A 25,504-nucleotide genomic window follows, 5' to 3' on the forward strand; every position below is an offset into this window, starting at 1 on the left:
TTTTTAGCAACGGACCTAATAAGTCTGCAGGTCATAACATATTTCATCCAATCTCCTACTTTGTGTATAAATTCTTAAATACAGTAATATTCTGCGTATTTTCGAACGAATTCCGCCAACATGATTGCTCGTGTGACAGGCACACCGGATGTTGCGTGACAGTAAAAGAAATGCCACCTCACAAAGACCCTTCTGTGAAGCTCCGCTTGTTAATACCAGTGCAGCCATCAGAAAGTGTTCGACCTCCACGGCCATGTATCTTCTACTGGCCTCGACTTTACTGTGCTTATGCTTCACTTCATCCAGTGGAGCACAATCACGTTATCGACAGCGAATTCTTGTTCTCGGAGGTGACGGAATGCTAGGAAGCGAGACGGTGGCTCGGTTGAAGCTGAGAGGACACGACATCACAATCGCGCATCGAGGGACGTGGTACTGGGACTCTGCTCTTAGAATCAAACCTTGGGTCAAATTCGTGCCTTGCGATCGAGCTAAGTTTAACGATTGCGCTGAAAGACTTGGAGATGTTACACAAGAGAAAGGCATGTTTGATGTGGTGTTCGACTTTAGTGGTTACAGACCTAGTGATATTAAGGTAAACAGTCACCCTTTGTTACAATGTAATATCGATGTTTATTGTCAACAATTTGTTTGTTTGTAAACGCAACGTAACCTGTCGGTGCGTTCTACGGGTCTTTACGGAGTGCGTTCTTCTACGATAGCGTAAATATAACGTTAATGAAATTTAAAAAATTCAACGAGTTAAGGCCTTGTATTCTTACCTTTATAATCCGTGCAAGCGCTCGTGTCAGAATTCACGCACATAAACGATACATGGCTCTTACAGGAGTGCATTTCTTTGTCACATTTCACTGTGATCTGTTACAGCTACCGTTGCGTGACAACTTCCACGCGGCCGAACATTAAGGTAACAGAATCGGTGAATCAAAGTGCTTTTAACAGAAATCATGCGCATGTGTGACGCTTGGCACTTGTTAAAACGAACTCAGTGAAATTAGACGTTAAAAAATTTAAGATTCCAGGTAACGAATGTTTACTGAAATGATATCAAATGTCCTTGAAATGATATCAAACGTCCTTGTTTAAGAGCTCTTTTCGGCAAGCACTAACTAATACACTTAATTCAGCTACCCTCAGTTGGGCACGGTAAAGATTGAAGATTGGGACAATTATATGGAAAAGGTTTCTGTCCTCCCCCCCCCCCCCCCCCACCCTTCCCACCGTGGATTTCTACTTTCTTAGATTTTGTTTAACATCCTCAGGATTTTATGCTCAAGATGCGTAGCAGGATTCGTCGTTACATTTACATCAGCACTGATTCTGTGTATGAGGTTTGCGAGGAACCTTCCCACGAGGGACCCACGCGTGAGGACGATGCCAAGCGCCCAGAGGATCCGAAGACAAGGGAGGCCTATAGTCAGAAGGACCCTTATGGAAGTGCAAAGCTGGAGTGTGAGTACATTTAACCTGCTTGCTATTTCAAGCATCTTTTTGGGTACAAGTCTTAATCTTAAAAAAAGCAAAAAGAACTGATTGGTCAGTTTTATATGATATTACTGACTTCTTTTCCCTCTTAAAATAAAGGTTATGTAGCTTACGCAAATTGTTATCGGTTAGTTTCGATCTGTTAGGTCCATTTGTTGGCTATAATAATGTCGTCAACCGTTTGCACAATTGCCTATTGTTATGGAAACTTGCTGAGAGTCGTCTGTACTAAATCTGTGAACCCAATTTGCAAAGTAAACCTTGCCGGCGAGCCAGCCGCCATTTTGAGCGTTAAAGGACGTGCGTTTCTCCGCCTGCGGGAAGATTTGAGACGAATCGGGGAGAAGCTCTCTGAGGGTCTGGCACTATCAGTACGGAACCCCTACAGGACGTCTCTATGGCTCGCGTTGCTCACAGCCTCGTACTTTCCCCCAGGCGAAGAAACGCTTGTGCCAAAGCACTGACAATAAGGGTCTGCTCGCTGGCTTAGTCAACCTTAAGTGTTTCGCATCAGTAGGCTTCTCAATTATAACCCTCAGACTCAAAAGCCAGACGTAGCTATGATTTTTTAAAGAGAGAGGTGGGGTATTGGTTACGAATCTTCGCGTGCTGTATTCATAAAATAAGATCTGCCATAGAGTATCTGGAAAAGATTTGTGCGGAACAGATTCTTCGAATTCGCGCGTTTTTATCATGTGAAATATAAATTTGTATGTACTTAAAAAAGTATCCTAATGTGCGAGCAGGCCTTCATCAAAAGCGCTTCGGTACAAATGTTTCTTCGCGAGCTAGAAAGTTTGACAGCACCGCGCGCAAGCCGGCGCGCGGTCTCATTAACCTTCCTGCATGCACATAATTCCCCTAACTACGTCTCTACAAGCTCAAAGTATTGTCTGAACGCAGACGAATTTGTCTCCTAGGTGAAGAGGTTCTCAGAAGAGAACACGAACTATGGAACATTCCTTTTATGATTATTCGCCTTCCTGACGTCATTGGAATGCGAGACAACACCGATCGCTTCTGGCGCTATCTCCTTTGGATGCGTTTCCACGACATCTTTGACAAACCTTTAGAACTGCCAAAGAGTCTTCAAAACAAGCCGCTCAGTTTCGTCTTTGCCGAAGATGTCGCAAATCTCTTGATTGTCCTACCTGAGTACGACGAGAACGTATACAACTTCGCTTACAACCTAGCCTTCCGCGAGACTGCAACGCTGGAGGAATTTCTCCAAATTACGGCGAAGCATCTTGGTGTTTCTGACGTAAAATTTGACAAGTCTAGCGAGCGAGGAACGTATTATTACCCCTCGGTGACTCGCGGACCGGTAGATATTGAAATGGCGTGGAATTATCTTCGCTGGAATCCGCACACACTCGACAAAGCTATTAGGAAGACAGTTCAATTTTACGAGTACGCGATGCGTTCAGAAGATTTTAAAGAGAAAAGAAAGGCAATCCTGGACAGTTTGCCTGTACCTGGTTATGCCATGGAAGCGTTTAAACAACGGCTAAAAGAGGTCTACGGCTTGGACTACGATAGACCAGCAGATGTCAAGGACGAGTTATAACCATTAAAGTGCCTACGGAATCCTACTCTAGGGAGTTTTCTATGCGACAGATTTAACAGCACGCAATTACGTGTAGCCCCACTTTCCAAGCATAAGCTGTTGCGCTAGTCGACGCCCACGCCGCTACGTGCATTAATGATAATTTAAGGCTGTATGCAGAGGTGTATGTTCTGTTGAAAGGCTGAACAGAAGTAATAAAAGATTTTTACGGCAGGTAACTCCCTTTAACAAACTGGATATCTCTATTTTATTGGAACCACTTAGTCTAACTCCAGACTTTAAGATACAATGGCCGGTAATATAAGTTTGCTATCCTTATTTTTTTATAACAAGTGCAGAAGGTTCGACTTAAACTTGAATTATTTGAGAACGATTACACAAAAAGAGAGTCGATGAACAAGCACAGGTACGAAATTACATAACGAACCGCATAGATCAGAACAACCGGAACTACCGTTTAACTATGAGATAAATCTTCCGCTTTATCAATTTAATCGAACACAAAATTTGAACAGTAATGTGATCAATTCTGACAATAAGAGGGCCAAGTTACACAATGTTAAGGCAACTTTTCCGTCACTAACAATTGAACCTAATAAGCTGAAGGAGATTAGGAAATGTTGGTGTACTGGTGTACACCAACAAAAAAAAAAAAACGAATCAACGAGAGAGAAAAAGGGGAGTTCGAGAATGGAGGAAAAATCAACCCGGATTCTAAGTGACGAACTACCCAAAAAAATTATCAAGTTTTGGAGAATCATAGAGCGCAACATAGCCCTCGTACAGCGGCAAACTGTTCCTGCATATATAAATTTCTATCTTTGCTTATTTACAGCACGTGCCCTTCCATTATGTGAAGTGCGTTTCGCATAGGCTTCTAGGAAAAGGGTGCTACATCTCCATAGCAAAAAGGTCAACAATTATCTTTTTGAATCGTTGATGCCTCAAATTAAGTAAAAAATGACAAAAGTGATCCATGGAAATGAATAGCGATAGACTGGGCGAGACCTGTCAACCCTGGAAGGCGCCTGCGCTTTCATTACTGCCACTGACTTGCAGGACAGCGTTGAATAAGGTTCTCGTCCACTCCGATTAGCTTTATGTCAAGAAGAAACAGCACCAGCCGTTTGAACATAACAATCTCATTTCCATGGGCACTGTTCAAATTAACTTTAAATTAAGATTGAACAAAAAATGTCGTCCAAACTGACAAATCTATTGACACTTTAGAGAAGCATTTCAACACCCATCCTAAACTTAAAAAAAATCTAACACAACCAGAGTTCGTAAAAAGGAATAATGGCGTTAAACTAAGCGACCGCGTTCTTATCGTTGTTATAAATACAGGACAAGATGATTTTTTTTGGCCCTGATATAAGCGCCGTTGGTGAAATCTCTACCCAAAGCTCTCAGTATATATATTAAAAATCTCAGAAGGTTAGCGCAGCATTCATTTCATTACAAAAGCTTTAGAGCTCTATTAATGGAAACATTATGCAAACTATTAACATGATAACTTTTTAAAACGCGCCGCACGTCTTTAAATACTATAAAACCTTTAGCATGGCCGATTATGGCCAACCTAACTCTTAACAATTTAACCTTTTTCTGATCACGCGGTTTGACAAAAGCCCCCACCGCTTATATCTACTTACATACGTACATAGTCTCCTTAGTCCTTTTATGTAAACCATTATATGGCACCATATTGACAGCATACACGCTATCGTAAATATGGTAATTATATAATAGTCATTTCACTACCCCACTTCACTTGTTTCCGCAGCATGTGAATATCATCACCTTTCAATCACAAAGTTCACATGGCGAGATAATCAAATTGGTTATTGAAGATACGGATGGCAACTTAAACGCCAAAGTAATTTTTCAGATTAAGTTAGTAGCTCTAACAGCTTCATTAATATCAAGACTGCTCGCCTTTGTCTTTCGCCTTGGCCTCGATCAGCTTTTTCTGACGCCGAATTTGTTTCTGTAGCATACTTAGCCCTTCTTCATCCGAGTGAGCGCCTTCACCCAGTTCCTGATCCTCCTTGTTCAGTTCACCATCAGAAAGTCCAGTTCTTCTCTCCGGACACGGCGGTGGAACAGATGATTTCCTTGCGGGAGGCATTGGTGCACTTCTGCTTCGCGCGGCATGACTTGCCAGAGCTGCCAGATGCGCCTGTTGAGCTGCAGACGGTCGCCCTGATACACTTTGACTCCTATTGTACGTGGACTTCGCTTTCTGCTGGGGCGCCCACCCGCCCGAGTTTTCTTGTATACTTTCCGGATTCGAGCGATGGTAACGTCCTCCATAGCTAAAATATCCAGAATCGCTGCTGTTCATGCCCCCAGCCGGCACCTCGCCGTTGCCTGAATAGCTGCTTTGCGAGGAAGTCTCACTGTCGCTACGTCGATGCGCAATTCCTTGGTAGTAAGGCGACATAGCGGAAGCCGATTCACTCATACACCGTGATCGTGTGCTGCTAACAGCGTAGGGCGTGGCGTATTGAGGGCCCTGGGTATTCCTTCCTGAAGGCTCGTTGGATCTCGGGTGTTCCGCGATCGAGGAGGGAAGATATACTTGTGCAAGCGAGGCAGAAGGTGACCTTTCCCTGAGGAAGACGAATAACACCCGGAGTCCGTGGACGTTGTCCAAGATGTTCTGTCGCCTTCAAGGAAGGAAAAGAAACCAAATGAGAAACTGCTGAGTATTACCCTGACATCTTTCATTTTACCCATAACTAATCAGTGATCCCTGCTTCCATGACGAACAAGCCACAAAAAGTCAATAAACAGCGAAAAAAAAAAACACCAGTCAAAGATAGAGAAACCCTCGGTTTTTTTTGGCTCTCTTTCGTACCTGGCCCTGGTACGACTCCCAATGGACCCGCTCTCTATCCTTGGCTCAAAGGACACAGAAACTACCTTTACTTGGGATACTTGACAGGTTTCTCTGGTAGTTTGCTGGTACAGAGTTTTATTCCTCGGCAGAGAGAGCTGGAACGCTTAAAACCTTCGAAGTTTGTAGTCCTTGTAAACACAACACAAGATTGACAACCGAACCTTTCGTTGCAGTGTCTATCATCAACCAATCGAGTTTGACAAAAACAATTATAATACTTGACTTGCCTGGATGGGGTAAGGTGGGCACTGCTCCAGGAAAGGGTGGAGGGGGTAATGGTTCGCTCTGCAAGTCTCCCGAGTAACCGGGCGATAGCAGCGGGGTTGGCGGCTGCGGGAAGCTGTCGATGGACGGCGACCCAATAGACGAGCCTAAAGATGACATTGAAGAGTGCGAGGAGGTCGAAGAAACACTAAAACTGGTAGAGCGTGCGCAGATCCGCGGAGGCGCGACTTTCTTAGGAGAGGTGGTGGGTGTCACTGATCCAATGACCTTGTTCCGCGTTTGAGTGTGTTTGACGGAGAATGAATAATGCCGGCTGAAAGCGTTGTAGTAGGGGTCCGTTTCCGAGGGAGGCGGCGGAGGAGGGGTGGTAGGGGGGTCCCGGCCGGTATGCAGCGGACTTGCAGCTCTCGTCAGAGTTGCTGTTGGACTCGGTGGAGGAGACTTAAGTTTAAAATAAAAGAGGAGAAAAATGAATTACAACATGATGTGAGAAAAGTTAGGATAATGACAATTATATTAAGGTGGTAAGTTTCTAAAGAAACTGTGGTGCTGCGCCGGTGGGAAATTATAACAGAGTAATACAGTACTAACAACTTTGCTTAGCATCTACTCTGACGAAGGGCTGACACTCGAAACGTCAGCTTTGAAACTCTTTACGGTGGCCTATATATGTTATCAACTCAGTTGATAATACTAAATTATGATTTTACATTACTGTTACAGTACAATAAAATATTTACCTATTATCCTTAATTTGATTATTATTATTTACAATTCACTATTTATTATTAACGGATCATGTTACTGACCCCAACAGACAAGTTGTTCAATTTTCATCAGAAGTTGCTTGGATGGTTAGCTGGTATTGCAAGAAGAAACTACGTGTTCATCACTTCAGGGGGTTCACCTACTCAGCGAAATGCTGAGCGCAAGCCGGTGTTATCAACTATAGACTATAAGGGTCCACAGTATGACTGGTAGGCATTTGATTCTCTGCGAATGTGCAGCAGGCATTTAATTCTGATTTTCTCATTTGATTATACGGTATAATAGTCTACGCGAGGGTAGCCCCGCAAAGGACTATTCTCGGTGGCAGTGACTGGATATTTTTCAACTAGAGCGGAAGTGATAATCAGATTTAAAATTTAATCGCCGCTTATTTTACCTGATCATCGTAATTATGATGATCCGACAATCTGAATTCTCGCACCAGATCCTCTCCCGCTGGTGGCAGAACGGTGGGATTTTTTGTTTGTTTAACGATGTCCTCGAGAACAGACTGAAGGTGTTCTAGTTCCCCTAACATGGAAATCTCGTGCTCCTAAAAGAGAACAAAACCATATTACATTAATTTGCCCTAACGTAAAACATGATCAACCATAAAAGTAGTTGGAATAAAGTTTGCATTTAAAATAGCAGCTGTCCACAAGAGTGAATGACAAAAAGAGAGAATATTAGTCCCAAAGTTTACTGTACTTTCCTTAAAAATGTTTCGCAGTTACCATATCCACTGCAAGTGGTCAATTAGGTTATTTTTTGCGGCCAAAATCCTTCGCTACTTGTTGCTACCTGTTCTCAACTTTTGTGGGCAAATAAGAGTTTAAATCTCCTGATTCTTTCAAATTATGTGTTAACAGCGAAACATGTCAAAACATGTCAAAACATGTTTCGCGTAAGATGCCAGTAAGTCACTTAACACTTTTCCAACACAATAATTTTTTTCCCAAACCCGTTCATGGCCCATGCGCAGACGTTCCAGAACTTACCATGAAATGCGCTCAACTTTGGTTATTTTCAACTTTGTAGTTGACCGAAAGCATAATTTCAGCGTTCATTTTTTGGTGCACTTACAAGTCAAACAAGGAAACAAAGATGATTTGCTTTTCTATGGCCTAATAATCGGACCTACCACAACTGGCCTAAAACAAGTTGACAGCATGCAGTATCTGGTCCTTTCCTCAATCAACGCTCTCTGAAGGAATCGCTTTTCCTGGTCTTCAAAAAGAGCTTGTTGATAACTTGCTTGCTGTAAAATCAAGCAACAGAATCAATAAATTCACAACACTGAAATCTGTGTTCTAGGAGAACTATGCCAAATATATAAATTACGTGTACGAGTAGATTCTAATGAGCACTACTGAAAACTATCTGCCACACAAATTGTTGCTTAGAAAAACGAAAAGAGATTCAAGAGCCAATTCGTTTATGCCTCAGTGGAAATTCTATATCAAAATGCCAAAGGTACTCAATTAACCCTTTAAAAGAGAGATTGGCATCTAATTTCTCCTTGACCTATCACCCTTGACCTATCACCCTTAACCTATCACCCTTGACCTATGACCCTTAAATCAAAAGTCAAGGCCACAAGAAAAAAAAAGGAAACGATCACCAATTTAAGAAGCTCTTGAATGTCACACAAATTCTTCTTGTTAGTAACATAGGAAATGTAAAGAGAACAGTGTGGAGAATGGGAATGCTGATGTTGGGGTGCAATGAGTTTAGAAGCCTAATAAAAACCAGAGATAACAATTTGTAAATATTGACACCAAATACATGCTATATTAGTTCTAACCTTCATGGCAGCATCCAACTTTTCTTGGTGCTCTGATTTTCCTAATAGAACAAAGAAAACCAGGAGAAAAAGAAAAAATTAGTGATCATCAAAACTGAGAGAAAATTACTCATCAGCAATTAAGAGTGACAGCCATGGACTGAAAAATCTTATGTTCTTTCTGTGACAAAGAGTGCTGAGGACCAAAAGAAAGAGCTGGCACTTGACGAACTTTGTGACTTACTAAGCAAGGATTTGTAAATCACCCTCTAATGGTCAACTTGACTTATGGCCAGAAAGCTATCCTCCGAGGGTGTGTCCTTTGCTTGAATACTTTAAGACACTAAACTGAATTCAAAGGCTTTGCTCACCTAACTCACCTTTTTTAACCTTCTTTTGCCATTTACTTGTCTCTGCTGTGGCCTTTTTTAGTTCCTGTTTGGCTTTCTTATATTCTTAAAAAATAAAAACCACATAAAAATTAAAAGAGAATCCATCAAAGACTGTGCAAAGCCAGTCTGTCAGTAAGTGAAAAAGGGACACTAGTGTAACTAACAAGATAAAGAAATTTTAATAGTAGTGGGATGTCTTGATGGCAAGTCATTTCAGCACGTTATGGAAAGCAGAATAATATATCTCTTTAACAAACTATATTGGGAGCATTAAATATTAAACAATTATTTTGTAGAGTTTTAGGGAAAAAACTACCTTTTGCATGATCTTTGTCCATCTGTACAACAGACTTTTTCCAATCATCCAGCCTCTCTTGCAGAGGAAATATCAGTGACTCATTTAGCAATCTGAAAATGTCATCAAAAATGGATAATAAATCAGTGAACTTCAGATTGAAATTTATCCTTGCAAGTCTTTGACTTTTAAGTGACAAGTCACCAGTAAAAAAACTGAGCCTAATTGTGAGGCCACTCTGAATAGTATGACACTTTCAATCTGAATGACTTGAAAAATCCATAACCTAAGTGATACCTAAGTCACAGGAGTCTCAGGGAGTCTATGTTCATCCGTACATGAGGTACAAAGCTACAAAGCTGAGCTGCTCCTGACTTAAGAAGCAGAGCTACCAAATTTCGAAGTTAAAAATCTCTTATGTTCCATGTATTTCCTATGAACATACCCAGCAAATCCTTTGAGTTTACCATCCACACTGCGATGTCTTATCACCATTTTTGTGAGAGAGCCTCCAATGTCTTTGCAGCATCCTGGCGTACAATAATTGATGATTAATAATCGTTATTGAACAGTGAAATCAGTCCACTAATTATAAAAAATAAGTCAATGACAATCTCCAAAGATTGGTCTTGTCCATGAACCACGGACAAAATTTTGTAATTACAGGGAAAGTAACAACTATCTATATGAACTCCTCTATAATTCTTTACAGATCACAACCAACTTTTGAAAATGCTGAGATCACAGCACTGCCAACATGCCCTGAGTTTCAGGCCCAGAATATTGGTAATCTTGTCTGATGAAATATATTAAGCTTGAAATTCTATAAACAAAGCACTTTAAAAACATGGATATTTTTTATTTTTTGCTCAGTAATATTTCACTAGGTATAAGGCACATTAGGAACTGACAATTTTGTTCACTTAACACAACTCTGATCCATACAAGTTTATACATGTATGCTACTGGTAAATAAGGGCAACAACAAAGATTTGCCCACTGTTCTCTGGAGATTTTGGAGTTACCAGCCATCAAAAATTTTTTTAATAGTAGCAGGCAGTATACAAGTCAGTGCCCTTAAGAACATAAGCACCTATTTCTTTAACATCCATTTCACTTGCTTTAATTGATTGCTTTCTTTTCAGTTTTAATCAATATTTTTTGGTACTACACAGAGAAAGCAAAGACTAAAGTTATTTCTGATAAAGACTGGTCTTTGACTATTTTGTTTTGATGAAGTAACTGGCGCTTCAAAAACAAGAAGCAGACAAAAGGGCAGCCGCTGGTGCTTCTAGAAAACACTGTTTGCCTAGATTAATGTATAAGACACCAAACAAATGGGTTGTCAATCATCTTAGCTCCATTAAGTGACCACAAGTCTGGCATTCCATGTAAAGGTTTTTAAGTAACACAAACTATTTCTATCCAAGCTGGAGCCAAGGCAAATTGAATACAAAGCTGAAATTCTAAAATTTGCTTGCAAAATAAGGCATAGAGGAATACTTCAGTGACTTAAACAACAAACAAAAAAAAAATCTCCTCCATACCTTATGCATAGCATGCATGACTAAAACCGTACATATTGTTATCATTAGAATGAACATTTCTTAAACAATTTTGCCATGATAAAGAAAATTTAATTAAGAACACAGGAAAAAAACCTTTCTGAAGGTTTTTCTGCTTTCATTCAACACAGTGATAACAAGATTAAATATAAGGGAAAATTGTGTACAGGCTGTAATTAATAGTTTTTCAGTTACCCACTGGCCAGTCACATTGTGAGGATAAAAAAGGACATTCTTTTTCAATTCACAGAATGACTCATGTAAAACCAATGTTTGGTCTAAAAATATAACTTTTAAAAGTGTAATTAGAACTGACAGCAATAATTTATGATTGGCAAAGTGCTCCATTCATCATCAGTGAACTGGAAAGGAATGTACTATGATGACATCATTTTAAAATTTTAAAGCCAGAGACAGGAACAAAGAAATATTTACATAGAATGACATTCTTTGTTTTATGTATAATAGAAATGAATAAAAAAATATTTTTTTGTTTGTGATAAGTAAAAGGAACCCCCTCCTTCCTGACTAGAAATCTTCTCTAAGAGACAAACTGGAAATATTTCTTGCAACATTGTGTAATACAGCCTAATAGCATGATTGTATCTGCATATGAGCCGCAATCTAGTTAATTCTGATATGAATAATTGACCATTTAAAGAGAAATAAACAGCATTTTTAACATTTTGTCTGGGATAATAGCTTATTTGTTGAAGCATAAGTTATCTAAGTGTAAAATTATAAATGCCCAAAGTCAATATACCTGTTTTACTCAAAGCTGAAAATGTCTCTTGATAAAAAGTACACTTTGACATGACTGTCAAGCCAACTTCGTTTCAAAACATTTTTGTTTTCACAATTAATTCAGGAGGGACAAAAACACTACAGATTCAAAGGTGTGCCAGTAAATTAATGGCTCTTTAAACCTAGGACTTATCAAAAGGAAGTTGAGGTATTTAATTAAGCACAACAGCCCCATGTAGAGGAAAGGTGACATCTTGGTTAATGAGAGGATAGTCATTGCTAAAAGTAGCCATGTCTTCCAATATGGCAAGAACACTGGGCAGAAATAAAATGAGAAAGTTCTTATCTTTCAAATTTGTTTTGATCTATCTTCCTTGCATCTTCTATAAAAATTTGTGTCCCCTTAAGAACAGACAAGATACAGAGACAGCTTTATTTCTTAACTATTTCCCCACATAACAATCTTAAAAAAAAAATTATGAACAGATTTGACAACAGAGTGCTTCTTTTTTCCTGTGCTTTCTAATCTTCAGTTGATAATCAAAATAATTAGTTTTTAATCCAAAATTTTACAATTTATCAAAGCTTATTTGGATAACTCACCCAAAGACAAATTTGGTGATATCATCTCAATGCACATTCTATTTTCATTTCCTCTCATACTTATGACAAACTAATTTGACATCTCTTCCAAATGTCTGCTGTTAGATACCATAGCTTGGTCAAAGATATAAAATTCCTTGCACAAACTTCACACGAAAGATATGCAGAACAGAATTTGTCCATTCCTAAATAATAAAAAAATCCTCTCCTTAGCCTTTTTGTAATGTAAGTGAATCAAATTTTTATTATTATTATTATTATTATTATTATTTTGCTGCATATGTTTTAAGGGGTATGTATTACTCTGTGCCTGCCTTTCAAATTTGTAACTGCTTTCATAATCCAACCATTATAAAAATTAAATTAAAAAGGTATATTTCAGTACCTGTCCTTTTTACAAATCAACATAATAACAAAATTCCCAGCAGGATGCAATACTGTTATAATTTTCCTGAGACACCCAACAGGAAAATAAATTTGGCAAAAATCAATCTGCTGTAGTAAACAAGTGATTGATTTAAAAGTCAAATAGAGGGGAACTTCGTCGTGTTAAAACAGACCTCCACATCTGTGCAAGTAACATTCAGAGCACATTCAAAAATTTCACGGTACTTACTTATATGACAATTTTATAACAAAATTGCTTGGTGTAATGTAAGTACTTTTGACAAAAAATTACGTGATATAAAATGCAGGAACTTTGGCTCGTACAAAGCATTTCCAACAACTTCAAATATCTTCTAAAAACACACAGAATAAGGAATTCACCGCAGAATCTTGAGGTCGATTAGTTACATTAACTGTTTCCGTAAGAGGAGATGATTGGTGAACACATTTCGTTCTAAAAAATCAGTATCATGGCAAAAACTTCAAATTTTGCACGACATTTTTCGCATCGAAACAAGATTTAAAAAAAAAACTCGCGCAGTTGTATTATAAATACGGAAAAAAGATATTTGTTCTGGCAGTTTGACAATATTTAATCGGTAGAGCTTCCTTTTTGAAAAGAGACCTCTCGGCTGACATACATTTCCTGTTTTTGCTTCGTCTATCTGAAGTCAATCGATTCTTTGCAAAATTCTGTAGAGTGTTTTTTCAACAACGCGGATTTTCAAGACTCCATAAACTCAATTAGCACCCAGAAATACAGAACAGGTGGCACGATACAGGATTTATGACGGAAATAATGCAACGAAACCAAACCGCAAATTTGAAGCAGGGAAATTGATAAGACGGCAGAAAAAATCACGATTGCTTACAGTGAAAGCACAGTAAAGAAAAAATATTTTCACGCACCGAAAGAAAGAAAAACAACACAAAAATTTCCCTCAGTAAACACAAGCAAATATCGTACAAATTTAAATGGCGCGGAACAAAATTGCGCGGTAAAATACGATTTTTCTCGCGCCAAAATTTTTAACGGACCATGGCTTGAAGCTGTACTCTCAGATACTTTTTTCGAGCAAACAGCTGAAGCTATGGTAATAATTTCAAGTACGAATTTCCTGAACGTCGCTGGTTTATTTCAAGTTTGCAACGTCGCCATAACCGTGTCATATTTCTCAACTGAACAACAACAAAGCAATCGTTGTATGCGCAAACGTCCTCAATTGTATTCATTCTTGGATTTTTCATTTCAAATTCACTGGATCGCTTATTCGTAGAGCCAATAACTCTGTTTAGCGCAATTCAACATCAAATTTGCCTGTTATCCAGTCATTTTACCTATCTAAGAAGCAGAACTAAACAACATGCCGTCGCATTTCTTTGAATTACAATAAAATTATAAAAGGATTTGTAAATTCCCTTATCGATCGCGTTTTCGTGGAGGATTTCAGAGAATACTAGATAAAAACTTTCCGCGCACTCAAAATTTAACTATCGAGTGTTCTTAAAAGAGAAAATGGCTCACTAGCCAAACATGAACACGAAATTCTTTCACAAAAAGTAAACCTTGCCAAAATAAACAACGACTAAAAATATCTTGAGCTCAGACTGTGACCCAATGAACCCAAACCGTAGAGTGACATGGTTCACTACAACATGTGCTTTTGACTTGTGTAGTTTTTCATTTCGGAAAAAATTCAGAGAAAATATCTTGTTGAAAAGCTTCTTGAATACCTTGGCAGAGTTCTTTCTGAATAACTAAGGTTCTAAAGCAAATGAAAGTTTAAGTATACGCGGCAAAATGAGAGTATAGTGTAAGAGAGGTAAACTGACCTCGTGATGAATTCGCCAGATCCGCAATTCGCTGAAAAGCGTCCAAAAAAGCGTCAGCAGCTACAACTGTTGCCCTGAACAAATAAATATCAAAACCAATAACCCTCTTTATTCCCTAAGGCAAAAAGATGAGTGATCTAAATGTAGATAAAAAAAATTCACTCCAAATTATACGAGACGTACTTGAGCGCCGAGTGTAGTTTACTTGCTTTGCCGACGAAATCTTCCCAAACAGGGGCGCTAGACTGGATGAAATTGAAATATTAAAACTGAGCTTGTCTAGGAAAATTAAGCATCAAAATAAGTTTTCAAGATCAGAGAGAATTCTCACCTTTAAATCGTTCAGTATCAAGTGAATCAAGTTGCCTTCGCTGTCCGCGTTGTCGCCCATAATTATGGCGGTTTGTAGTTCGCTTTCGATCCTCTTCTACCCTCACGTTTTCAACATGAGTTCACCGAAGTCTCCCAATCTTTACCTTGGAATTCCAGGATTCCTTTCGTCGCGTAGGGGTATAGGAGTGTCAGTTTTCACGTAGTGTACAAGGATATCCCACTAAACGTACGGAAGCAGAACTATTTCTTTTCTACAAAGGGAAAATACACCTTTCGATTAATCCCACACATATCACAGTCTGCGATCGAGTCACGTGATATGTTATCACTGACTTAATTTACATACAACAAAAGACGCGGTCGATGGCAAATTAAAACAAATTTCTACTTGGTAGTATCATCAATTAACAAATTTACGCTCAGAACAGGAAATAATATTCATCGAAAAACGTCCCGAAGTGTCGCTTTGCGTCGCTCAATTGAGGTTTTTACAAAAGATCGAGACACGCAACGATCGATAAATGATGTTGGAATGATATCTGATAAATCATACGCATTAAATTTAGTAACGTTGAAATATAGAACCCAAGGCTTCAATAAGCCGAGTATTTCAGGAATATGTATTAAATTTAGACTATCTAGATTACGATGAGGAGAAAAATTTGCGTCTTTGGAGAGATGTCAAAACCACAAACTTAAACAAAGGCGAGCATGGCAGCTTGAGGGCTTACATCATATTTCTCTAAAAACACGAGCCCAAACTTATCAAAACTACATACCTCATGGCAATTATTGGCAAAAGAATTGTGCGCAGTAATTTTTGAGACCCATATTATCGATACATAAGTAAGATGAACGAATGAAATACCTCGACGTTCCACTTATCAAACGCGCGCATCTTGAAAATGTATCTGAGAACTTCATTTGCCAAGAATTATCTGCCGGTGAATCATATCAACAAAAAATATCTGAAGTTTGTCGTTCTTTGAGGACTTGAACAAAGTGACTCAAAACATATGGCGGCAGAATCTTTTAGCGATATGTCACCAGGTTGTAAACTCACATAGCCGGCAAATCAACATCGGAGGTTTTGATCGAAAACAGATCGGGAAAGGAATGAAAAATGTTGACTTCCCTCGCCTTTTGGCACCTCCATTTCATTTAAAGGTATTTTTGTCACCGTTCAGAACGGAGATTAGCACCTTGATTCTTGGTGCTAAAAAGAAAATTAAGAAGCTTTTCAATATGATGATCAGGTTCAATTCAGTGATCACTTACAACTGAGATGAATTTACACTCACTGTACTTCTCGATCCAGTCTTTCCAGTTTCCTGTGTAACAATCGTCACCCACAAGTTTCTCTTCCAATTTTTCTAATATTCTGTTTCCTTAGACTGTTTCACGTCAGAGAGATAAAAACACACTTAAAGCGTGTTTTCTAGAAAAAGTACTTCGTAAATAAGTGCGGTTTGAATCTCCGACTAAGTTGTGGTTTTAGACAAGATTAACGATTAAAGGCCGCCGTAAATTACTTATTCAAAATTTTGCCAATTAAGAGGTCATCATCGAAATTCTTAATGAGATAAAACGGCTCGACTTTTCTTACGGAAAGACAGCTTTTGTCCAAGTAAAGGAATACCAAGGCCCATATGTGCAATTCATATTGCCTTTGAGGGAAAAACGTCTCGGAAATGGGTACTTGAAGTAAGTACTGCTAGTAGTGTCTCAACTGTGATGTAACGGGAAAAGCAATGAAGTGGTTCTGGAAGACTCGGCTTTCAAAGAACTTGTCCAATCAGTTTGGAAACTGAGTAAAGTAGAAGTATGCAGTAGGAAAAAAGGAAGCTGATGGGATAAAAACAAGGAATGTGACAAACTTTTTTGAGCCAGAGTATTGATATTGAACCGAGTGACATCTGTTATATGTTTCTTTAGATAGTCGTTACACATGGAGCTACGAGCGTTTGATTATGCAACGGAATGGAAAATCACGAGAACTCGTAAGTGTATCAAGATGCAGTCAATATTTGTGCAGTTTTAGGTGCTGATTTTCATGGATGTAGGAAAGGACAAGGAGAGCAACAAACGCGGTTGACCACACTGGTGGAAGGCGAGCTGAGTCTCATGCACCGCGAGTCCATTACAAGTTGCTCGAATTATTTTTGGTTTGCTTCTTTCTTATTCTTGGTTTTTTAGCCGTTTATAAACAAAACAGTTAAGATCAAAACATTGGCAAGAAAATCAAAGCATACATGCATATGAACAGCCGAGGCACTTTGGTTGGGTGCGTTGACGCAGCTTCATCGCAACTTTCCATCTTTCAACTACACTGTTCGAAGAGCGTCACTCTCGGGCTGTATGACCATTTCGATGTATCCGCGTGTAAAACCTCTCATGTAAGTAAATCATTGAGGATAAGCTTAAATTTGATAGTACTTAACAAGGCATTTTTTCCCATAACAACGCAGCCGTAGTCTCCGAAACAATAAAACGCATCTCGCGTTAAAATTCAACTTTGTTTCGGGTTGGAAAACGAGAGATGCTTATCTGAAAACTCTAACAAGAAGCAGATATGCTTGAAATGCTTTTAGAAAAAAGTGTAGCACAATTTCACAAGTCTGAAAAGCCTTTGACGCAGTAAGGTGATGGGCTGATAACTTTCCGATGAAGGTGGGAGAATTCGTGGTCAATAGATGAAGAGATCGGCCAGTTATCACCATAAACTTCCAAGCCAAGCAGTGAGAAGTGGTCTTGCTCATCGAGAAAAATAATGATTTCTTCGCTTATACTTATTGGTGGTTTATAAACTTATATAAATTATGCGCTAATTCTGAACAATTTTTGTTGAGAGACAGCAACAGAAGGTGGACTCTTTATGCGTTTCAGTTTTCGGCTGCAAGTCTCAAGCGCCCGATATCATTTTCAAATTTTACGGTTTTTTACTCGTATATCGTAATGTTTAAGAATCAAGTCGGTAGAACTGACTTCTACTCATTCGGAAAATTCAGCGATATTTTTAGTCTCCTTTCCTCTTCCTCTAGACGAAAACGAAGTTATTCGCTTTCTTTTCAAAGTCAGTATGAAAATAGACCAGGACTTGAATTCCCTCGCTGTTTTCTTGTTGAAAGTGCACCGTCTTGGTACAAATGCGAAATACTTTTCGTAATGTCATAAAAAAAGGCTCATCCCAACAATTTTCAATTCTTTTGTTCCCTAGGTAACATTTTTGGTCAGAAAAAACCGCAATACTTCGCCCCTAAGGAAGTAGTTTAAATGTTTGGCACGCCCGCAAAGATTATATTGAATAGGGGCCATCATCGTACTTGAAACACCCGCCGTGTTGTCTGAGAACCCTGAATTTGCTAAAGGGAATCGTGCCGTAATGCAATTACTTTATAGATACGCGATTCTAGTCGACTATCAGGAATACAGATCTAAACACAAACAAACAACTACTCGACCTAACAATTGTATGAGCTTGAACTAACAGACGTCAAAAAGCAATTTGGAAACCACCATAGTATATATTGAAAAAAAATACAGCCAAAAAAATGAACAATTGATAAATGTAGAAAAATCTGGAGGAAAGAACAGCTTATCAAAGGAATGTTAAATATACCGAAAATGCCAGTATATGGAACAGAGCATTGTCAGACCTAATAAATAAAGTGCGCAAGTTTGTAACTCGATCACCATAGCTCGAAATCGTAATTAGCTAAAGACCGACAAATGCTCGATCAAGAATTCTACACACATCTAGAAATAACGATTACTAACCAGATATAACTAACATATGGAGAGCCGCAGTGTCCCGATTTCTCCGGCAGCTGTCATTTGAATTCTCAAAACTTTTGTTTTGGTTTCGAGTGAGTAAGTATTAATATTAGGAAGATCAGCTCCAGTTCGTCATACGGGACATCGCACAGACGTCATGAGACAACTGTCACGATCCAGCGGAAGTAACGTGACGTTACATGTGAGTGTTGAATGAAAGTGTCACGTTACAACAGAGTGACTGAATCAGGAAGAGACGTGTCATGGCGAAGTTGACCTCTATTTTACAAACGACAACAAAACACAATATACAAGCTAATAACGAAGAAATTTGACGGGTACAAGTGCTGACAAAACTACGATTTAGAATCCTGGAACGGACTGTCAATTGGGTAACGGAATAAATCTACACGTAAAATTCAGTTAGTCCAAAGATGCGACAAACGAGATCTCAGGTGAGAATTCGAAGCGCTTTCTAACTTATCTTTAATCGATTCTATGTCACTTTGGCTGGTATAGCCTTCCTCCAGATAATCTTTAGAGCTATGACGCAATTTGTCCTTCTCTAAAAACCTGAACTAAGCCAGTTTTCATATCTGATTTGACTTCCTTATCTTCCGGCCGTACGTTACGCTTGCCTCGTGGATGTTTTTGTGCCGAAGAAAACGCATAATTTGAGTTTCCACTCTCTAAATTAGGCGCAATTCACTCTGACGTTCAAAATGACATCATTGACAAAAGCAAAAGTACACATGTCTATAAAGTTTATGTCTCGAAGAAATCTTCGAAATAACAAAACATGCCTGAATTTGTGTCGAGTTAACGTTCCTACTCAGAAAGACTTCGCACTAAATCAAGAGGGAAAAACTTAATTCACGCTTACCTGAAAGAATCACCGCAAGATCTGAAAGACAAGCTATGCTCAAACCGGTATATAAAAAAATGCATGTATCACTTCACACGCTGAGACCAGTTTTGTGCGTGGCAAAACAAAACATTCAGTCGTTGTCAATAGACAGACTGCTTTAAGCAGTTTTCCCGTGGGCGAAAACTAAAGCAGTGAAGTGGCTGCCAAAGAAACACATGATTACCTTTTAAACGAGTGACTGGCGAAGATATTGTGTGAAGTTCCCACGCTTAGAGAAGGTTTTCGATAAGAATTTAATATCCGTTGATTTTAATATGAGAGTACCTTTCGTTTCAAAAATTTGACCCTCTTTCTCGATGTCGGTTAAACATCAGTCGTATTTGTTTCATTCCGCGTGGGTTGGCAGTTTGAAGTACCTGGCATTATTTTTGTTAATGACCTATGCGCGTAAACTTCTTAGTATGAATCGAGTAATTTTCCGATCCCAGTCTTTCACGCCTCTCTCCGGAAACTCAAGTATTTGATTTATTTTTAATATAAAAAACTCCTCTTCCTTGAACCGGTCGTAATAAAAGCGAAAAGAGAGGAAAATGTTAAAAAAAAGTCAAGAAAGCGAGCTGGCGTTTGTAGAGTATTTTGATTGTTCTTATTTTTCATTTATTAACTTTTGTTTGGATGTTGTTATTTTTGTTGTTTTTTTCTTCTTCAGCCAGACCGGTCTAGACTAGAAAAGCATGGACAAACGAAGCCAAAAAGAGATTATCTAAGTCTGTTACATGAGCAGAGTTTAAATGGAAATCTGTATAATCTTATAAAGAATTTTGGAAGAAGGCCAGTTGTGTTAACCAAGGAATCTAGCAACTTCTTCTCTTCGCTTCTAAGAAGATAAGAAAATCTAATTAGTTTTCTATGTTATAATCATCAAGTAATTCGACATATTTATCTAAGTTCTCTTTAAGTTAAGAGGCAAGATATTTTCATGTGGTGACAGCATCGTTCAAAAAACCGTAAAAGTGAACGTTCTGCAAATATTTCTGACTCACAGTTCTCATAAATACAAGAGAGCCCTTTAAATGGTTAGATCGGTTGTAATAGAACCTTAAGTTCTGAAAATCTCGGGTACGTTGATTGCAATCATACAGGACGTGAAAGTAGTGTACGTAGGATTTCGTTTAATATCCTATGGAAGATTAACTAAATCAGTGCTTAATTCAATAACTGCTTAGATTACTGAGTACACTCAGCTACTCTGTAAGTCTGCTCTGCCTCAAGAAACGACTTCTGTTCCTTAACGATCACTGATAATCAAAAACTGGATTAATGCATGATAACATTTTAGAGTTTTGATTAGCTTAGCTAAGCACCCACCCTATCTACTTTACCGTGCGATCCTGGAATCCTCTGACTACTGCAGAATCATACGGTTATTTCATTTATTCTTTTTTTACAAATTATCACTCGGCCAGACTATTTCTACTATCTATTTAGTATTTTTGGTAATCTCTTTAATGACAGATTTTCTCCAGAATTTTGATGTAATGCCAACATTCTCATGACTAAGCACCCTTGACTGGTCAAGTGCACAAAGAGAGAATCTTGGACTGGATTTCCGTCGAGAGGAATGTCACTGACCACGCAGCATTTTCATTTATTACACAATCGATGAAACCTTCTTCATGGGCACAAAGTCCTTAAAAGCAAAAGAGAGAATATGTTTCTCCTTGCAGCTAAACGCGCTCTTTCGCGTCACTTGCATGGGGCACGCGCTTTCAGTGATAATTTTTTCCGCCATCTCTCTAAATTGTACAATCCAAGCACCATTGACATAATTTGTTAAGGGCCAAAGGAGACTATGAATTCATGAGCTGACCACTTTTTCCGCAGCGTGACACGATTAGGAGTATTCCCAGTGGTTCTCATCCAGACCTTAACAACTCGAACCCTTCCCTAACAGTCTGATGGTATTCATTTATACTCTCTTGTTGACGTAGGCCGTGTGAAATTAAGTTTCCTGTACAAGACAACAACACAGTGAGCCCAGTTAAGGCTCAGTTCCGAACCTCCTCGCCCGAAGAAAAGCGCGTTTCCGTTACACCGCCTCATTTAGCTCCTACATCGGGAAGACAGATATGCACGTGTAATTTCTGACGCTGGAAACCAATTTCCTTCACCTTTTAGTCCGCGCTTTTGAATTGCAAGTTCTCCTCTGACTAAAGAAGCCATCCTGGCATAGTGCAGGAATTATATTTGCGATTTTTGCGCGATTTTTGCACGATTTTTGCAAGCACAGCCAATACTTATAACTTATCACAGATGGAGGGGTCAATAACAGAGTTATGATACAAAACGGGCAATAACATGTTTCAAATTGAACTCCAATAACGGCTGTAGGATAGACGTAGAGACAACTAACTGGAGACGTGACATAATTATATTGAAAAGTTACCTAGTTCAGCCTTGTAGTTCTTGTTATTCTTGTGTATTTTTTATAATTTCATGGCTTTACCGCATATCGATTTACCGCTGAAATGCTTGTAGCGGCCATACAAAAATAATAAGAATATAAAAAATGTAAAAAGCTTCATTTGATTTGTTTTCTGATCGTTTTTAATCAGTGTCGAAGATTTTTTGGTGCTTGACGGTTTCCTTGGGCCAAATCTTTATATTCACAAAAGCTCGAAACCTCAACTTCCCGAAACAAGCCCCAAGAGATGAAAACATTGCGCTGTGTGAAATTCGCTTTAGGTCATGTTTAAAAGCATGGAAGATGCTTTCTTACAAACCACTATTGGTCTCAGTCAAGTTGGGTTCCTATGATAAAACAAAATATTTATACAAAGGCCTAAGCTTTTCAAACGTATGCCGCATAATCGGAATCGTCTTTATCTCAGATTTTCATCAACAAAAACTATTTTCTTTCCGTTTTGCGTACGAAGCAACATACATAATCTTCATAGATATTGATTTCAAATCTGTCAAACTATAGTTAAAAACTACTCTCTTTTGCATAGACGCCGCTATAAATGGTTGCCTTGGGCAACAGACGAGCGTTGAAGAACTTTTCTGTTTTGAAACCAATCGCCTATATATTGGCGATTGGTGCTTGTACACGCGAAGAGAAAAGCACAGAGTATTCAGGGTTTCAGCTTTTTCATCTGCCAAGTTAAGTTTCCAATACGATTCGATGTATGTTGTGGTTTTCTTAGAGGTAATATTTTTGTTATAAATCACGTGAATTTGCTTTTTTTCCGTCCGTGACGATCGATGCCGCCCACAAAAACAGCTGCAATCGTCAAGTCTTTCTCAATGATGACAACAGGCCGAGTCGCCCACACACTTTGCCCCATGGAACAGTCGTTGAATAACACTGCGCGCTGCGTGTGTTTTGTAGTGCTAAAACTCAAATGTGCTTAAACAAGAACTAAGCTTTGTATCTTGTGCCACAGAGAAAGAATATCCTTGCAGTTTCCGGCTAAATTAACCTTCTAATAAAGGCTAAAATATATTAAAAGCCGATGGAATATTTGACGTTTTCCTTGGTTGATGAATGAAGGTAATTTGTTCGAGCGCAGTTGCTTTGCATTTCCAAAGGGTTAATTCATTAAGGCGATTTTTGCGGGGAATTTAGTCCACTTTGGACGGAAGGAAAATTAATTAAAGAAAGGTTCTCTTTTCATAACAAGTAGAAACGGCTTTTAAATTCAGCAACGAAGTCAACAATCATAAATTTAGATTTTCCGGTTATTTTTGTTTTTTTTTTATCGAATGTACCCGGGAAAAGAGAGACAGAACTACTTGAGAAACACGAAAACTGATGATATTACATTACTTTTATGTTTCGCGTGATGAAACTTAAGGAAGATGTTTCGTCATTATTGTTGTTCATAACTGTACTCGGGAGGTAAAAAAAACATCACAGCGCGATGGATTCATCGGATGTATTCGTTGCAACAAGCCCGCTCCGACATTATGAAGCAATAGATTCATTTTTCATACTAATCGAATAGAATTATGTGAGCGAACACTCGCGCGCAACTTCAAACAGCATAAATCGTTTTCATTGATCTTGGATATGAGAAGGAAAACATACGGCTACAAATGGAAATATCAGCACACGCTACAAAATCCATTTAAGAGTTGTATAGCAAAGGGAAAAAACACATGCTGCGATTTCAAGCATACAACATGAACGGGCCAATCGTAATTAGAACACTCACTGTTCAAAAATAAAACTTCGCGCATACAGCGCTCAGGCTTTCTTAAAAGTGAATGGATCATTAGGGAGTCTGTCTCAAGTTTTGTTCAAGTTTTAATCTGCGAATCGCAACGCCAGGTGATAGGCATTAAGTGTTTTATCAATTCAAAGGCAAAACGCAAATTCGTTTCTCCGAGACACCTCTTAGTTTGGCGTCTAAACCGCCCGATGGGAGCGAATCGAAAGGTTTTTTCGCGCTTTTTTAATTTTCGTTCTCTATTTCATTAATTCCAAGAAAAGACCTTAGGAATTATTGTGTCTGTATAATAATCTAAAGGGGATGAAAACACATTTCGCGTTGATACATGAAGAACTGTAATGGAAAATGTTGTTTGTAACAGTAAACGATGTTACTTTACGAGAGATCGAAAATTTTTGTGCTATGGCAAGCTGGATACGGTTTAAATGATAGACTTATAAGTATTGTTTTGACTTTACCTAGTCGATCTTACCTTAAGATCGTCGCTTTGTTCGGTGATCGTCAATTTGGCGGTGAACGAAAGTTCCTGTAAGTGACCACGCTCAATTTACGCAAGTTTGTTTAGAAACACCGACAGCCGACCTGTGAATGAGACAACTGGTACCAAATAATGTTACCACCAAGTCATTATACAGCCTCACTTTCAAGCAAGTATAGATGAAGTCGAGGCCGTCAAAAACCAGGCAACAACGAATGAAAGTTTGCCGGCAGAAGAACCCTATTTGAAATAATTTTGTTAATTTAACGATTTCCATGGATATGCCGTCCTTTTTTTTTTAATCCCAAAAGACTTTTAAGCCTGACAGACAGATACAACATTTTTTACGATTCAATATGGCGCCCAAAATGCGACGTGACACTAATACCGCTTTTTTGCTGTTGTTGTTGATGTATCATTAATTTTTATTATTGTTAAATACTGGAGTTGCTCACCAAAATCCAGTTTTTATTTTTTAGCATTTCCGGCATAATCTTCCGAGCGTCTAGAGTCGATTCTGGCGATTTTATTTTCAACTTTTAAACCCGTGGAATTGATAGTAATAGCGTTTTCTATACCTAATTAAAGAAACGTTTTCATGGAAGAAAACTTAGGCTTTAACAATGGTACACATTGAGATTCTCTCAAATAAGTGGAGCTTGTTAATTGCAAAATTTAGATTTATTTTCAGTTTTTCCAGACGAGCATTATTTTCGACCCGCAATAAATAATTCTGTCGCATCACTCATCATAGTTCATGCTTTTAGAAGACAATTTGTTTATCATCTTGAGTGTATAAATGTTTTGACAAAGATGTAAAGAATAATTTTAATCGCGGTATATGTTTCAGAATATATTTCTTAGAGATTTGAAAAATTAATTTCAATTTCAAACTTCGGCCGATCTGAGACTCGACTTGAGGTGCATTCTCGGTTTCCTTTTAAAAAGTTGAAAAGACACTTAGCTTGCAGCTGGAATTATAATTCAAGCCCAAAATATAAACATGAGAAAAAAAAGACCATATATGGAGTCAATGAGTATGAACAAAAGTTTATCTCAAGAATTTGATTACATGTTGATATCCATTAGTTTACGTTTAGATCACGATGTGTTTTATCCACCGATGGATTGTTGAAAGATGTAACAGATCTTTTTCGTGATAATGTTCTGTAAATCTGCAGAGTGAATAATTTGATTTAAGAATGCCGTTTCTTGAGCCGAAAAAGGAAACCTGATAGTAAGG

At 38.5% G+C, this 25,504-nt stretch overlaps 3 protein-coding genes across 5 annotated transcripts in view; 2 read left to right on the top strand and 1 right to left on the bottom strand.

Annotated features, from left to right (window-relative positions):
- LOC131770986 (uncharacterized) lies at window positions 1–3,305 on the top strand. The gene is made up of 3 exons (XM_059086740.2): window positions 1–595; window positions 1,284–1,473; window positions 2,427–3,305. Exons 1-3 carry the CDS (start codon window positions 149–151, stop codon window positions 3,071–3,073), a joined length of 1,284 nt encoding a protein of 427 aa, XP_058942723.2. The 5' UTR covers window positions 1–148; the 3' UTR covers window positions 3,074–3,305.
- Window positions 3,293–24,384, bottom strand: LOC131770940 (protein MTSS 2). The gene is given in 13 exon segments (XM_066164362.1): window positions 3,293–5,686; window positions 5,689–5,745; window positions 6,206–6,644; window positions 7,369–7,524; window positions 8,113–8,229; window positions 8,776–8,816; window positions 9,135–9,209; window positions 9,463–9,554; window positions 9,887–9,971; window positions 14,574–14,647; window positions 14,757–14,818; window positions 14,905–15,157; window positions 24,256–24,384. Coding segments are annotated over 12 exon segments (1,947 nt in total). The 5' UTR covers window positions 14,965–15,157; window positions 24,256–24,384; the 3' UTR covers window positions 3,293–4,997.
- LOC131774633 (uncharacterized) overlaps window positions 16,357–25,504 on the top strand; it is a 22,201-nt gene continuing 13,053 nt past the window's right edge. For 2 of the 3 annotated variants that reach the window (XM_066164364.1, XM_059090683.2), the window contains exon 1: window positions 16,357–17,302. The gene's annotated coding sequence lies outside the window, so the exon portion shown is untranslated. Of the gene's footprint in view, window positions 17,303–18,123; window positions 19,136–25,504 lie in introns of all 3 variants that reach the window. The other variant, XM_066164365.1, reaches the window with a different exon arrangement.

The sequence above is a fragment of the Pocillopora verrucosa genome, chromosome 3, assembly GCF_036669915.1.
Source record: "Pocillopora verrucosa isolate sample1 chromosome 3, ASM3666991v2, whole genome shotgun sequence".
Taxonomy (NCBI): Eukaryota; Metazoa; Cnidaria; class Anthozoa; order Scleractinia; family Pocilloporidae; genus Pocillopora; species Pocillopora verrucosa.